The sequence below is a fragment of the Nuphar pumila genome, chromosome 16 (genome assembly GCF_984573655.1).
Source record: "Nuphar pumila chromosome 16, dmNupPumi1.hap1.1, whole genome shotgun sequence".
Classification (NCBI taxonomy): Eukaryota; Viridiplantae; Streptophyta; class Magnoliopsida; order Nymphaeales; family Nymphaeaceae; genus Nuphar; species Nuphar pumila.
In genome coordinates this window covers 4533966-4551236 of record NC_143264.1, presented here as the reverse complement: position 1 = coordinate 4551236, position 17271 = coordinate 4533966, and the positions used below count along the sequence as shown (strand labels likewise).

General features: G+C 37.5%; 1 protein-coding gene across 1 annotated transcript; it reads left to right on the top strand.

The window, feature by feature from the left end:
* The first annotated feature begins 478 nt into the window (after positions 1-478).
* On the top strand, positions 479-16299 carry LOC149812729 (U-box domain-containing protein 36-like). The gene is made up of 4 exons (XM_089992291.1): positions 479-785; positions 3911-4032; positions 13790-13905; positions 15806-16299. The coding sequence occupies exons 1-4, from the start codon at positions 479-481 to the stop codon at positions 16041-16043; spliced, it is 783 nt and encodes a 260-aa protein (XP_089848417.1). The 3' UTR covers positions 16044-16299.
* Positions 16300-17271: the final 972 nt, after the last annotated feature.

Here is a 17271-nt window from a genome sequence, read left to right as displayed (position 1 = left end):
ATCCGGATCCAAGGTTCAGCAAGCCACGTCAGAGACCAGGATCCAGGTCAATTTTTTTTTCTTCGATAGGAGGATCCAGGTCGAAATCTTGTTCCAACAAACCATGTTGCCATGGGAGAGTGTTTATTAAAGCCCAGCACAGACCCAGGTCCAAAAGCTCCCTCCCACATGATCTGTCCACAATTTGATCCATTCAAGCTAGTAAGGATCGGTTCCGAACCGGTCCCCACTTGGATCCAACCCGTTGTATTGCCAAAATCAAGCTACTTCAATGGCAATTCCGTAATTTTTCCCCTCACATGGTTTCTTTGTGAGGAGTATATAATATAAGAATGGAAGTATACATGAAAGTCCGTCTCTCTCTCTCTCTCTCTCTCTCTCTCTCTCTCTCTCTCTCTCTCTCTCTCTCTCCAGTTCAAACGTTAAGAAATTTTCTCCTATCAAAATTCCGGCGAGAACTCTCCGAAACACCACGAAAATGCAAACTTCTCCGGCGGCAAAAACTGGTGAAGAAGGCGCCGGAGAGATCGAACTCTGTGAATCTTCTGTCGGGCTTTCCGCCATCAGCGAGATTCGTTCAGAGACAGAGATAGAGGTAGTGCCCGAAGACCTCGAAATTCCCCTGCCGGCGGTCCGCGATGAGTCGAAGGACGTCTACGTCGCCGTCGGGAAGAAGGGGTCGAGCCTCGACGTTCTCCGGTGGGCCTTGAGAGAGGTCGTCAGCCCCGGCAGCTTCGTCCAACTAGTCCATGTCTACCCCCCAGTTACCCTTATCCCCACGCCTTGTGAGTTTCTCTCTCTCTCTCTCTCTCTCTGATGGGGAGGATTGGTTTCTTATGATATCAAAAGATCTGAACCGTTGATCGGTTTGGTTTGCGTACTCATTAATGGTTTGCTCGTATAGAGTTGGCGGCTATGTTGAAATCGGGAATTTGATAAATGGACGGTTGAGAACTCATCTTGTACACTGCCTGTCGCATCGAGGCCGTCCATGTAGATTTTTCTGGTTATGACATTGTCTTCGCCAATAGACATGTCTTTTTGCATTTTTGGTGGGGCCGGCCATCTGAACATTTTTAAGCTGATCCAAGTAGCCACATACTGTTTGGAAACAGACAACTGGAATGAGAGTTTATGCCGGGGGAGGATCAGGTGCAATGTGATTGCACATATTTAGTGTACTGCTGTGCCAATGTGAGATCAGGTGATATGTCAAAACTCAAATTTTTTGTACCAACGGGGGCGCTTGTCTGGTAGGAGCAGTTAGTGCACGTCACCTTGTGTTGAGGTTGCAGGTTCAAAACCCAATGGTATAGTCCTAACCCTAGCTTGCCTTTGAAAAAAAAAAACTCAAAATTTTTGTGTTTTAAAATAATCACCATCCATTTTCTTGATCTTTGTGTAAGCATGACATCATCAATTTTGGTGGGTCTCACTGTTTGTACAATAAATGGCAGTGATGAATGCCATGGATGGTGGTGATTTGAAAACACAAAAATTTTGAGTTTTGACATATCACCTGATCTTACATCTACTACACATCACCATCCTTCATCTTTGGGTTTCAAGGATGATTAAGTAGCATCACACTAAAAGTGTGCAATTACATTGCACCTTGTCCTCCCTCGCATATGCATTTGGTAGATACATGATCAAACTATCTTAATAGCCAGTGTTTAGAAACTCGTACCTGCTCGGGTGCGAGTTTATGCATTTGCGCGAGAAGGTGAGACCGTCTCCCCCCTTTTATATTTGCGCTAAAGAGTGAATTTGGCAGCTACCACTTTTCCAAATGCATAAACTCTCTCGAATTATGGGTTTTTAAGCAAAATCCAACAATTGGCATGCTCGTTATCTATAACATCCATTGAGCTTGACTTGGTGAGTGCAATGAACAACGGCTTGGATGATTAATTTAGGGAATTTCAATCAGCTCTAAAATGATCAATTTTATTAAGTTGATTTAACCGACTCGCCATTAAACCATACTTTAGTCTGATCCAGCGCTATGTTTGTGACCATCGTTGTAAGTATGTTGAACTATCATGATTTTATTGTGTTGTATTAAGAAACTGGGTATTTTGAAGGATCATAGTTTTACCATAATTATATTTATAGTTTTCAATTTGCAGCATTTTATATATTTTGGTAATACGCCATTGGTTTTTTGTGTATTTCCCTTGAACAAGAAACAAGCTGTAGCACACATTACGAGAAGAAAGTTTGTCTTATGACATCTTATCCATCCAATTGAATGCATCCGGATTGCTAGGATCACATATACAACAGGGCGAGAATAACAATTGCCAGGATGTAATCTGTTGGATGAATGGGGCAGACAGCATCTTTTTTTTAAGTAACATAGAGAAATGAGTAAGGGTTGCATATGAGCCGAGCCAAGGCTGTTCAAACTCGGCTCTATCGTTCAAGCTCCGCTCGAACTCGAACAGCTTTATCAATTCTGAGTTTGAGCTGAGACAAGTTTTAACTGAGTTAAAAAAAAACTTTCATTTTTTAAAGAGATGGGATTTGATCCTCAACCTCCTATACAAATGCCTGACCTAAATTATGATGACAAATAATATATATTCTAAAAACAGGCTATTATAAAACAGGAAAAGTTATACTGGCATCAGATTCCTACACAATGACCTTTCCAAGAATTAACTGTTTATATTTTGCAAACATATTATATATATATATATATATATATATATATATATATATATATATATATATATATATATATATATATATATATATATATATATTTTATGAGCTTTATCCAGTTTAGTTGCTTGATCGAGCTAGGCTCGTTTATGTGGATCGGGAGTAGACTTGTGTACAAGCTCAGCTCATTTACTTTCACAGTGACCTTAAACAGGTCTAGCTTGAGACCCACCTAACGGAGGTACGGGACACTTTCAGGTGAACAGAAAGAAAGCAGATCAGGTGATCTGCGATCACCACTATGATGGACAATGATAATGTCATCATTAAAAGGGATCGTGGGATTGAAGTAATAGATGGTGAGGATGTAAGATCACTTTGTTAAAGTGATTTGATAGATTATCTGATTTATTCAGCATCATGTCATAGGATATGATCTTCTTTCATGTCATGTCACCTGATGGGATCTGTACCAGTGTTGTGAGAGGCATAAGCCTCACTACTTGAAGCGTACGCCCGCACCCTCAGTACCTGAAGCGTTCTGGAATTGCTTTGAATACATAATTATCTAAAATAATTTCAAATATATCACTGTTTGGATTGCCCTCACTATGATTTCAGCTAAATGTTTGATGCAAGTTTCAATAGCATTAATAGCTCCCGATTAATTGCGTGGTGGTAAACCACTAAAAATCTTGCATTAGTATAACTAACTTAAATTTACATATACCTGGCTGTATATAAGTAAGAGGTGCGCAAAAGTGCATTGCTGAAAAACTATAGTTTCATGATAGTTCTATTACATGTATGCATTTGATATGTCCAAGAAAAAAATATTTATATGCATCATTAAGATTTTTTTTTTGTTTAGGCCGTTTTTGATGGAAACAAATTCAAGGTTATAATTTAAAAAAATTGGGAGCTATTTATTTTTCAAGTTCTTCAAAAACCTTATATTTACTAAATCAACCATCAAACAAACTCATATATGTATATTTATATTAAAAAACCATTTACCAGTGCTATTTTATTAATATTATATATTTTATTATTTTGATCATGAAGCTTATGCTTCAACGCCTCGAGGCTTACGCCTCGCTTCATAACATGCTCAACGCCTCGCTTCGCCTCATCGCATTTAACAACCTTGATTTGTACTGTACTTTTTGCATGGGTTAATTTATTTTTTAATTATAGTAATTAATAAAAAAAGTGTATGCCTACGTGCATGGTGGTACAGTGGGAAAGATGAGCAGGGATCAGGTGACGCCGGCACAAGTTGAGGCTTTCATTAGAGAGGAGGAGCTCAAGAGGGCAGCCTTGATTCGGAAATACATAAACCTCTGTCATGACGAGTTTCAGGTACCATTTTCCAATTGCCGTCTTAATTTTCTTTTTTAAATGATGCAAAGATTCTCACCTAGAATCACTAGGGGTCCATTCACTTTCGGGGAAAACTCATCGACCTGCATGTGTTTTTGCGGGGCACAGGGGCAAAACAAACACAGGCTTCCCTTTCCTCACAGAAAAGGAGCCCAGATTCAACGATGAACTCCCCTTTTCCACATAAAGTATTCTCATGAGGGGACTGGATTCTGTTTTCCCAGAAGAGGTGCTGTGGCTTCCTCTTCCGTGACATGCAAACAGACCCTTAGACAAAATACAATCACATTGCACACTTTAGTGTGCTGCTGCACATGACCGCCCTCCATCTCTTGGATACAGCCTGACAGCTGTGAGGCCCAACAGAAGATGAAGGGCAGATCAAGAGATGGAGGGCAGTCAGGTGCAGCAGCACACTTTAAGCGATCTGGCATCGGATCACGATACACTGGGCCCCACCATGGGTGATACAACTTCGGGCATGAAATTGGCTCCATGACCACACACTCCTAGTAAAGTCACCGGTATGCTCTTGGATGGATTTTCAGCCCTCCATCCTAGTCAGGAGGACCTCAACAACAAGGGCTTTTGCCATCTTGATGTACAACTTAGTTTTTCATCTGGGCATCTATCCACTTGGAAACTCCAAATTTAATGATAACTTGAATAGAACTTATAGATGTATTTAGGAAGAAAAATAGCAACTTATAATGTTAAAATGGAGAGCACTGAAGTATTAAATGTTAAAAGCCATATCACCAAGGGGTCCAGAGGTCGAACCCCACGGCCTCCATCTCGCAACTTGACTATTTGTTTCTCCAGTAACTCCTATCTACCTTGGAAGCTTCTTTTTGTCTGGACCTGACATCACCCTCAGGCCAGCCCGGCGACACTGCGCAACAAAGAAGTTGATAGTTAGAGATCCCTAAAAACTAAAATTAAAATTAAAAGCAATGCTCATAATAAGCTTTTGCACTCACTAGAATAGTAATGATCCATTTAGTGTTTTTTTGTGTTTCATAGACAATGGCATTACTACCATTTTACCTATCAGGACTGCAAACAAGTTGAGCTTGAACTGAGCCTGGGCTGGTTGAGCACCACTCACTCAAAAAAGGGAGGGCTTGAGCTCAGGCAAAGCTTGATCAACATCCTTTAAGCTCAGCTGATGACAAACCTGAGCAAGCTCGAGTGTGGCTTCTCTCAAGCCTAGGCGATTGCTTTATTTGAAAAAAAATGCTTATATATATATATATATATATATATATATATATATATATATATATATATATATATATATAATTTGGCACCCTTGTGGGTAAGGAACCCCCTAGTTATGACTCACAGGGGGGTTGTTCTTACAAAATCTGACCCTATCGATATGTTCAACATCGTCAAAATAGTAAGATCAATTCTTGGATCATTGGACATAAAAACATGTTTTTTTGAGGTTTGTAAATTTGGTATATTGCAGGTTGTTGATTTTTTAACCCTTCTAAAATCTCACATATATGTCAGAAAAACATGATCCAAAGCTCAGTTTCTACTAAACTTGATACGAGACCAAAAAACTGAAAAAAAAATAAAAATATTACATTTTTCACTATGGGGTTTCTTACTCATGAGGGTAGCAAACATTATCCCTATATATATACTAACTACTTATAAAAGAGAAATTAGGGGCATTAGTGTACAAAACATTAGTTGTGTTTTAAATTTTTCAAAATGACAAAGGTGGAGATTTTATAGAGATCATACATGGAGAGAAATTAGGAAAGTTATCTATTTGAGATCCTATTCGGATGTTAGAGAGAGAGAGAGATACCTATATTAGGATCTTATAGGTTTTACCATAAGAAATCTATTTCAAATTAGATATCTACTAACATACACTAAATTTACCAAAAATTCACCCATTTAAGTAGCCACACCACAACCTGACTGCCCAACTAAAATATATGTTAATTAAGGCACTAACATTCTCTATCCATGACAAATTGGCAATGGTGATGTTGACGGTGCTCGTATATGTTTAGCCGTACTTTTTTTTTTTGAAAGACAAGCTTGGGTTAGGCAGACACCTACCAGAACAACAACTGGCCCATGTGACAGAGGGATTTGATCCTGGGCCTTCAGCTTGACAAAGGACCCTGCTTGCCATATGGGATGTCACTTTGGTGGCATGCTTGATCTCTATGTCTGTGTGTGTATGCATGTGACCCATTCATAAGGACGGGCCATTTCATGTGTGTATGCTTTCGTGTATGAAGGGAATTCGTGTGAAGTATCGGAGGAGTAAACACATTGTGTATAATGCATAGATGAAGGGATATCGACAGATACATATCCATGCCATTGCGTTGATGCGAGAGACAAGCGATCTCCTCAGCCGAACTACTCATGTTGATGAGTACAGACCTTCAAGTGAGTGAGCAAGGACCGGTCTTTGTACGCCTTTAAGTTCACTTAACACCACTGCCCATCATGTGGTGTATATATAGGTATCCAAAGGATACCTCCGAAGGGTCACCATGCATTATACCAAAAGGTATGATGCATGGGAAGAGGCACATACGAAGGGACACCTTATTTCTCAACATTCTTCCACTTGACCTGAGTATGTGAAAGTTCATGTGGATAGGTCTTAAGTCCAATTTATCAGTCCAAATTTGTTATTATACTGAACTCTTAAACTTTATGAGCAAACTTGATGCATAACCAACAAAAGAAAGAAAGAGGGAATCATGTATTTATTACCAAAATGTGATCACATAAAAGTCAGTGTACATGATGATTGCAGGATTTCAAAGAAGCACATCCTCTTAACATGTTCGACATATAATCCCGGAGCCAGACCCTTAGTAAGAGGATCAACTATCATTTCCTTAGTCCCTATGTTATCAATATACACCAAAAGATTGTATGTCCTCTCATTTACAACAAAATACTTCAACTTCATATGCTTACAAGATGTAGTACTTTTGTTGTTTATTGGAGAATGATACAACAACTTCATTATCACAGAATACTTTCAATGGTCTCTCAATGGATTCAACCACCTGAAGTCCTGAGATGAAGTTCCGCAACCAAATGGCCTGTGAAGTTGTCTCAAATAGAGCTATGAACTCAACCACCATGGTGTGGGCAGCAGTAGTGGACAACTTCCCACTCCTCCAAGAAATCGCACCACTGGCTAGCAGAAAAATGTATCCTATGGTAGACTTTCTACTGTCAGGACAACCTCCGAGATCTGCATCTGAATAGCCAATAACCTCAAGGTGGTCCATCTTTTTGTAGGTTAACATATAATCATTTGTCCCTTGCAGATAGCACATGACTTTCTTAGCAGCTTTCCAGTGAGCAAGACCAGGATTCGACTGAAATCTGCCAAGAACCCCGACTGCAAATGATATGTCAAGGCGAGTACATGTCTGAGCGTACTGCAAGCTGCCGACCACTGATGCATATGGTATCATGGTCATCTGTCATTTTTCTTCTTGAGTCTGTAGGTAGTCCTTAAAGCTCAATTTATCCTCTTTTAATATGGGTGTCGTAGTAGGAGCATAATGCTCCATCCCATATTTTTTGAGAATTTTATTAATATAAGCTTTTTGAGAGATACCTAGTACACCTTTAGACCTATCTCAATGGATCTCAATGCCGAGAACATAAGTTGCCTCTCCCAGGTCTTTCATTTTAAAATGGAAGGATAAAAATTGCTTGGTTTCTGTTAGCATATCATTATTGTTGGTTGCAAGTAAGATATTATCCACATAAAGTACCAGAATTATGAACTTACTCTCACTTGTCTTGAGGTATACACATCGATTAACGATATTTTCTGTGAATCCAAAGGTCAAGATGACTTTGGTGAACTTCATATACCATTGACGGGAGGCTTGTTTAAGTCCATATATTGACTTTTTCAACTTGCAAACCAACTGATCGTACTTACCTTTATAGAAACCTAGAGGTTGATCCATGTATACCTCTTTACTTAATTCACCATTTAGAAAAGTTATTTTTACATCCATTTAGTGTAGCTCTAGATCAAAATGAGATACTAGGCCAAAAATAATTCTCATTGACTCTTTAGTCGAGACAGGAGAAAATGTCTCATTGTAGTCAATGCCCTTCATTTGAGTGAAACCTTTAGCAACTAGCCTTGCCTTATACTTTTCGATATTGCCTTTAGAGTCTCTTTTGGTCTTGAAGACCCACTTGCACCCTACGAGCTTGACTCCTCTAGGCAATTCGACAAGGTTCCATACTTGATTTTTGGTCATAGAGTCTAGCTCTTCTTTCATGGCCTCTATCCAAGATGAAGATTGCTCACACTCAACAACTTCCTTTAAAAGAAAATGGATCTTCAATATCTATGAAATCATTGGACTCCTATAGATACACCACATAATCTGGATGAATAGCTGATCTTTTAATTCTTGTGGATCTCCTAACGGGTGAACTAACTTGATCAACCTGTGGATGCTCTTCAGCATGATCCGCAAATGGTTCTTCTTGAGTTAGTGCATCACTAACAAAATCAACTTCTGTTTCATCATTCGAATGAATAATGAAAGGAAGTTTTAAATTTTCAGGTGGAATAACTTTATCCTGAATTTCCTCAAAAGAGAGGTTTTGTAATGCATTTATACCAACAGAACCATCTTCAAAAAATCTAACTTTATCCGTTTCTACTATTTGTTGTGTATGAGAGGGACAATAAAACCTGAAACCTTTTGACCTTTCTGGATAACCAATGAAGAAACCATTGATTGTCCTGGGGTCAAAAGCCTTATTGTGGGGATTATATAAGTTTGCTTCTGCAGGACAACCCATTATGTGCATGTAACTTAGATATGGTTTCCTACCTGCCCACAACTCATAAGGTGTTGTTGAGACAACCTTAGTAGGGACCTTGTTTAAGACATGTACAGTTGTTCACAGAGCTTCACCCCACTGGGTGATGAGAAGGGTTGAATAATTCAACATTGCACGTACCATTTCTTTAAGCGTACGATTTTTTCTTTCAGCTACACCATTCTGGTATGCACTTTCCGGCATGGTGTACTAGGGGACTATTCCTTCTTCCCTAAGAAATTGTGCTAATGGTCCTTCTCATTGTCCCATCTCAGTGAAATGCCCATAGTACTCACCACCTTGATCCGATCTGACTATTTTTATTATGTATCCTGTTTGTTTCTCTACTTCTTTTTTGAAGTCTTTGAAAACATTATAGACTTCAGATTTTTCAAATAATAAGTAGAGATACATGTATCAGGAGTAATCATCAATGAATGTGACAAAGTACCTTTCTCCTGTATAACAAGGAGAGAAGGGTTCACATACATCCGTACGAATGATTTCCAACTTGTGGTTGCTCCTTTTGGCACCTTTCTTGTATGTGTTGGTTTGCTTGCCCTTTATGCAATCCAAACATGGTTCCTTAACTGTGAAATCAATGGATTTAAGAATCCCTTCTTTCACAAGTCGTTGGATCCTATCTTTAGAGATATGACCAAGACGACGATGCTGGAGCATATAAGATTGCTCACCTAATAAGCCACGTTTATTGCCAATCAACACATTTTCTGAGGAAAGGGTTTCATAAAATTGGACATTAGTTTCCAGACAATACAATTCATCACATACATTCGCAGAACCAACAAGAACTAAATTCTTATAGATAGTCATTTTTTATTTTTTAAATTTAAAACAATATCCAATGGAATCCAGTTTTGACACAGAAAAGAGGTTTTTGTTGTATGTAGGTACATAAAATATATCAAATAAGTCCAAAATAAAACCATTTTCTAAAATCACTCTACAGGTTATAATTAACGACCTTAACATGTGAGCGCATCTTGTTTCCTGAGAAGATGCTCATTTCATGATCCGTTAGATCCCTTCTGTTCAGAAAGACCTGCAAGATATTGACAATATGGACAGTGGCACCCAAATCAATTCACCAGCTATTAGTTGGAATGTTGATCAAATTACATTCATGAGAAACAAATGACAAATTATCTTTCTTTGTCAGTCATTTCTTGTGCCTCACGCAGTCTGCCTTTAAATGTCCCTTCTTTTTGCAAAAGAAGCACTTGATAGAAGATTCTTCATGGGACTTGGTGACTGACCCATTGGACACAGATGCATCTGAGTTCCTCTTTGCCTTTTTCTTAATGGCATTCTTCTTTGGTCCATGCCTTTTGTGACCTTTATGAGAAGATACGTGAGCACTATGTATCTTCTCTCATTTCAGTCTCTCTCTTTCTCCTCAACACACTTGGAAATTATGTCATTGAATGTCCATTCATCATTATGAGTATTGTAGGAGATCTTGAAAGATCCATATTCACTACACAGATAAGTCACTATTAAGTGGACCATAAAGGAATCAGATATGCTGACCATCATGTCATTCAATTGAGTTGCCATATTTCTTATTTCTAGAATGTGTTGTCGAATGTTTCTCCCACCGGTATATTTCATAGATATTAACTTTGTCATCAAGGTGCTAGCCCTTGCTTTATATGAACTGACAAATTGTGCCTTTATAGTTTCCAAAAATTCTTTTACTGTTCTGCATGTGGGTATGGTGCTCCTGCTATTCTTAGTCATACGAGACTGCAGAAGCAGTAGGCTAAGTCTATTTGAGCGCTCCCACTTATCAAAATCAATTTTTTGTTCAGTTGTGCTATTGTCAGTTAAAGGTGCAGGCTCAGGCTTGCGCTGGGCTAAATCTAGATCCATATAACCTAATGTGAATTGTACAGTTTCCTTCCAATCATTAAAATCTGAGCCGTCTAGAAAAGGAATATGACTTAGACCATCAGAAACCACAAAATTGGACACTGTAATGATAAAAGGACATTCATAAATATTCAAGCACATTCAAGATTTGAAAAGGTAAATGCAATAATACGACCTCTTTATCATTTATGCTTTTCTAGGCAAGTGCTAGGGGTCATTATGGTTCCACTTTGATGAGTACCCATAACACGCAAATGCACTTCGCCTCCCACTATTGGATAAAACTGAAAAGACATGTAGCCAGAGACAAGTCGACATGACACCTTTGGGTGCTACATGTTTCATGTGATGGGATACATTCTTTTCATTTTATTCTGCTAGACTTTGAACATGACAACACTGCCTTTGAGCAGTCCATCATTTCATCAAGTCTAACACAATTCTAATATTGACTTTTCCCATTATTGGTGCAGAATAACTTAATTAAGCATACATTTGACCACTTTAGTGATTACAAATGCATCTTAATCAAAATTCAAATATCATTCTTTATGTCAATATTGTGCATATGATGCACAAAAATACATATTTCTAAGACATTAATGAAAACATCATGCATCATAACATAATGTGTGAAATAAACTAAGTGTTATACATGTAAAGTGCTTAAAACTCCTTAATTGATTCTAAAACTGAATGAATCAATCACAACGATACTTCAAAATGGTCCAAGAGAGCACCAAAAACATTAAACCGACACCAAAAACCATTCAAATTGATCATTTAATACATAAAAAATATTCAAAAACATGATAAACCGGTGAAAATGACCTCTTAACCGGTCAGAAAAGCAGTGAACCGGTCCAAAAAAAAAACCGAATCGGTTTGAAAAAGCTTTGATATGGTCCAAAATACACTGAAACGGGCTAGAACAGACAAAAAATGATCACAGAAAACTCTGAACCGACCCTCATATATCACCAAAAGCTAATGTTTTTGCTTTTGGTGATATATCTATATACTTGTATAGAGGTCGAGGTTAATAAAGCTCCCCTCGTTTATAAAACTAACATGGGCTTGGTGCTAGGCTCCGGTCATTTACCCACTTGGACAAGCCCAGGTTGGCCTACACAAGTTGAGGCCGATGCTGTCGGGCTCATTGTGCTGTCCCAATTCCTATGGACTTTCATGAGTGCTTGATACTTTTATTCTATTAGGGATTATTTGATAGCTTGTTTGTGATTGGATGAAATAAACAAAAAAAAATGCAAAACATTGTTTTTGTTCATTTCGTCCAATGTTTGTTTGGATCATACTCGGATGTTGTGTCTCAAATGTCTATTATTTGATGACGATGTGCGGACAACTTGGACAAACATGGATAAAGGGTCGGATTACTTTAGAGGTGTGGATAAACATTTACTGAATTGGATTTAAATATCATAACATAAAAAATGTTTCAAATCTAAAATCTCATATTGGATCTAAAAACTAAAAAACATTTAAAATTTGTGTAATTTGAGAAAAAATAACAATTGATATTTTTTAATATATAAATGATTTAATCAATTTTATATTACATTTAATTATGAAATTTTAGCATAAAAATATCAAAACTTAAAATAAAATTAACTATAAAAATCAAGTTATCAAACCCTATTAAATCATAAAACCTTAAAATGCAAGAAAATAAATCATAATTTAAGAAATGCTATTCAAAGCCCTAAACAATAAAAGCAAAAAAAAAAAACTCTAATCAAATAAAAAAAACCATAATCAAATTAACTATACAAAGCCCTCATTTAAAATTTTTGATTCAAAGCCCTAATAAAAAAATCCTAATCAAATTAACTACAAAAAGTGCTAATTTAAGAAATTTGATTCAAATTCCTAATCTATGAAAATCAAAGAACAAAAATAGAAATTTGATTCAAATCCCTAATCTATGAAAATCAAACAAAAATAGAAATTTGATTCAAATCCCTAATCTATGAAAATCAAAGAACAAAAATAGAAGAAGAAGAACGAATAATGCAATAAAAAAAAAGAATGAAGAATGAAGGAGAAGCGGGAGAGAAGCAAAAGAATGAAGAATAAAGAACGAAGAAGGGGAACAAAAAAGAAGAAGAAAAAGAAGGGAAAACACCCAAATATATGGAGAAAAAATAAGAAGAGAGAAGAAGAAGAATGAAAATGAAAGACGAAGAAGGGGAAGAGACGAAGAAGAGAGAAAAATTGAAAAACGAAGAAGGGAGAGATACGAAGAAGGAGAACCTGGCTGTTGGGGACCCTCGCCACCGGCCTCACCACGGGCGCCGGTGACGACCGGCATTGGCCCAAGATGCAAGAGAGAGAGAGTCGGGGGAACACCCCCCCCCCCCTCAATTTTTATTAATTTCGTTTCGCCCGTTCCCATTCTCACTGTAACAGGGGTGAAACAAAAATTACATAAAAATAAGGACGTGGCGGACGCATTTTGCTCATCCGCGGCATCCAATGTTTGTTGGAAACACTGTTCCGAACACGATTTTCGTCTGAAATCGTGCAGGAACAGTGCATCGAACGTGCCCTTAAAGAATGAGTTACCAGGGAACTCTAGTTCCAGCAAAGGTCTGTCTGTTTTCCATAGGTCTCTCTCTACTTGTCATGTGAATGACATAGTTTTGCATTTTATACCATAAGCTGGAGCACGATTTGGATTAGAAAACAGTATCAACGTAGAGCTTGATTGGTGCAAATATAGTGCGCAAGAGCAGCTAAGGAATCAAGGGAACCATGATGACCAAAAGCAATGGTAATTATTCTTCATTTTCAGTACTGCTCTGGAATCCTGAGTATTCTTCAGTGTTAGATCTTAAAAGATGGCTTTAGTTTCATATTCAGATGTAATATCCTTCCAAGATAATCCAAGAACTTCATATGTTTCCAACAGGTGGAACCTTGCTTTTTAGAGTACTAATGGCCATTTTTTTTTAATTTCTAGGTGAGAGCAGACACCTTGCTCATAGAGTGTGATGAGGTAGCCAAAGCCATTCTGGAGCTCATTGATGTTTACAAAATTGAAAAGCTAGTCATGGGCACAACAAGATCACGTCCAAGGTATGTTCACTTAAAGACCTTTTTAAAAAACCTATAAGGGCGTAGATGATTTTGCAAAAAAAAAAACTAAAATGATTGTTTTTGTAAAAAAGTCGCCTCATCTGAGATGATTTCGGAGAACACATGCAGAGTGTGCCAGATTAACGAAGACTACCATTTTTGTCTAGCCATGTATTAGGGGTATAATGGTCATTTCAGATGATCATCTAACCATGGTCAATGTCTAACCAAGGTGTGGAAGTTTTTACCAATGTTATCAGAAAATCGATACGCTCCCAGACTGAATCGGCTATTTTTTGATAAATGTAAAAAATACCAAAAAATATTTTTTTCTTTTTTAAAAATTATTTTAATGGTTTTAAACGTTATGATTGACATGTAATAAATTTTATTATTTTGGGGCTGATACATAATGATTCACTTGGTATCGGACGATACAGCCGAATAAGTTTCAGGGACAAGAACGATTCAGGGCCGATACCGATACTGACAACATTGATTTTTACAATAAGGCAAGGAGGGTTTTACAAAAGCTCAATAAGGCATTGACCAAAAGAACCTTCATTAGTTTTATAAAGCAAAATGTCCTTATAATGCTTTCTCTATACATACTACATGTTTGGTTGCATTATGTGATCCCATTTTTTTTTTTTTTGAAAGAAGTAAACTGGATTTTATTAGGACAATATAAATAGGAAGCTTAGGGCGACGAGGAATCGACCCCCAAGTGTACAAGAAGATCGGAACAGGCAGCCAAGATGGGCCACATCCAACCCAAATCAGTTGTCAGCCATTTCAGGGCAACCATGTGCAAACATCAGACAAAATATGAGCAAGCAATGAGAAGGCAGGCATAGATTAGACCTCGAAGGTCCACGCGTTTACGGTCCCTCCAAACCGCCCATCAAGCGCATGAGATGGAATCACATGTGATTTGGAGTCATATGATTCTCAATCACAAGGTGGAACATGTAATTTGAAATCACATGAGATATGAGTAAATTCACCTCAAATGTGATTTCAAATCACATTCTGTTTGTCATGACTCGTTTTCTGATGTTTGGTTAGCTGTGCAAATGAGATTCATTGCCTCATTTGCATGAGAGTCAATCACATGAGACGTTATCAAACATGTATGAAACCACTAATTTAGTCCATCCCTTGTTTCTACGATTAACAAAAGTGTGTGGTGAACCTACACCCACAAAACTGGCCTACACCTAAGCAATATCATTTTGATTGTTGTTTTCCTGCTATCACTGATTAAGTTTTACATTGCATTTTTGCTCCACCATTCTTGCATTGCATTAAACACTCAATTCAGTGCTCTCTCTCTCTCTCTCTCTCTCTCTCCGATTGACAAAAATGTGTGGTGAACCTACACCCACAAAACTGACCTACACTTAAGCAGCATCCTTTTGATTCTTGTTTTCCTATCACTGATTAAGTTTTACATTGCATTTTTGCTCCACCATTCTTGCATTGCATTAAACACTCATTTCAGTGCTCTCTCTCTCTCTCTACGATTGACAAAAATGTGTGGTGAACCTACACCCACAAAACTGACCTACACCACTTTTGATTCTTGTTTTCCTATCATTGATTAAGTTTTACATTGCATTTTTGCTCCACCATTCTTGCATTGCATTAAACACTTAATTCAGTGCTCTCTCTCTCTCTCTCTCTCTCTCTCTCTCTCTCTCTCTCTCTCTCTCTCTCTCTCTCTCTCTCCGATTGACAAAAATGTGTGGTGAACCTATACCCACAAAACTGACCTACACCTAAGCAGCATCCTTTTGACTGTTGTTTTCCTGCTATCGCTGATCAAGTTTTACATTGCATTTTTGCTCCACCATTCTTGCATCGCATTAAACACTCAAATCAGTGCTCTCTCTCTCAGAAAGAAGGGAAGTGGGAAGGCAGAATATGTAAAGAGACATGCCCCTAAAGTCTGTGATGTCAAGATCATATACAACGGGAAAGTTGTTGCAGACGGTGATCAGATGCCATCTTCACCAGTGATGCCACCCTCACCATTGAGCTCCAGTGACACAAATAAGGATGGGGATGTGGAGTCTCAAGATGAAGAGAACAAAGAGGCAGCCTCCTGTGGTTGCGTTATATCCAGGTTCTTTTAGTTTGTTACCGCAAAGGGGAGAGGGAAAGGGGAATTTGTTGTACTGATTGAGAATAATTTGCTTGTATACACAATTCATTCTTGCAATCAAAGATGTGTAAGTTTAATGCTTGAGAAGTTTTCAGTAGGAGTTTCATGTTATCTTGATAGGATTCATGGAGGCAACAAGTTGAGCTGTATATTTTGGAAGGATGATTCAATCCCCTTGCCTGGTCTTCATCGCTTGCAGCCAGCCCAACCCGTCCCGTTACTTGCCGGGCTTGGGCCGATTTTTTCGATCATGGCCCTGCCCAAACCGGGCCTAGGCCCACCCACAAATCTCATGAGATTCATAAAATTCTTGCTAAAATATCGAGAGCAATTACTTAAAAGTTAAAAACGGCAATTTCTTGTGATATTTTCAATTTCTCACATTTTTTCATAAAAAACATAATATTATGTTTTATTTATTTATTTATCTGCATCATAATTGGATGATTCAAGAGATGGTCTCTATAAAACCAAGCATATGGATCACATCCCTGTGGTTAGATTTAAGAGAAAAGAACAAAAAAACCATGAAATCAAGGTTAATCAAGGTTCTAGTTCCAATTATAAAATACTAAAACTGAAAATATGGGCATTTTCAACGTTTTTCTTTTCAAATTCAAGCATGTAGTTGTGTTCACCATGGTAAAATTACTAGGAATCAATTGCTGGATGTGTATTTTCTGCTAGATGATATACCCTGAAAATCTAATAAAATATTTTTAATGAATATTTTTTTATTCTTTCGTATCATTTTGTTTGTATTTGGCCATGAGATGACCAATATGATATGAGATATCATGAGGATCCACTAAATGTTTACTTAGTCAACATGTGACAACTAGTTTTTCAGTCCCTTGTACGCGATACAGTCGTAACTCTCGATGAGGATGGCAACTCATTTATTGGGTTGTTATAGTGTATGATGTTCATATTAGATATGAAATGACTGTTTCTTTAGCCATCGAAGTGTGAATTTGGCATCAACACATGGGTGTTTAAATGTACATTGACTTGGTTTCGCATGAGAAATTATCTTTAAAAAATCATTTAATGTAAGTAGATAATTTTTTCATATAAAAAGGGGTTCAAAATATCCTTTTAACCTGAGGAGCTTATTTATTTATAAGTATAAAATCTAATTATTTTAATTACACCTAAATAAGTTATAATAAATTTATTGAAGGGTGTATACGGGATAA

Bases quoted from the DNA above. Each gene is read 5' to 3' on its own strand.
- LOC149812729 (XM_089992291.1), top strand. From the start codon at position 479: ATGCAAACTTCTCCGGCGGCAAAAACTGGTGAAGAAGGCGCCGGAGAG. The intron at 4,033-13,789 runs GTACCATTTTCC...TTTAATTTCTAG, and splicing joins TCTGTCATGACGAGTTTCAG to GTGAGAGCAGACACCTTGCT. The intron at 13,906-15,805 runs GTATGTTCACTT...TCTCTCTCTCAG, and splicing joins ACAACAAGATCACGTCCAAG to AAAGAAGGGAAGTGGGAAGG.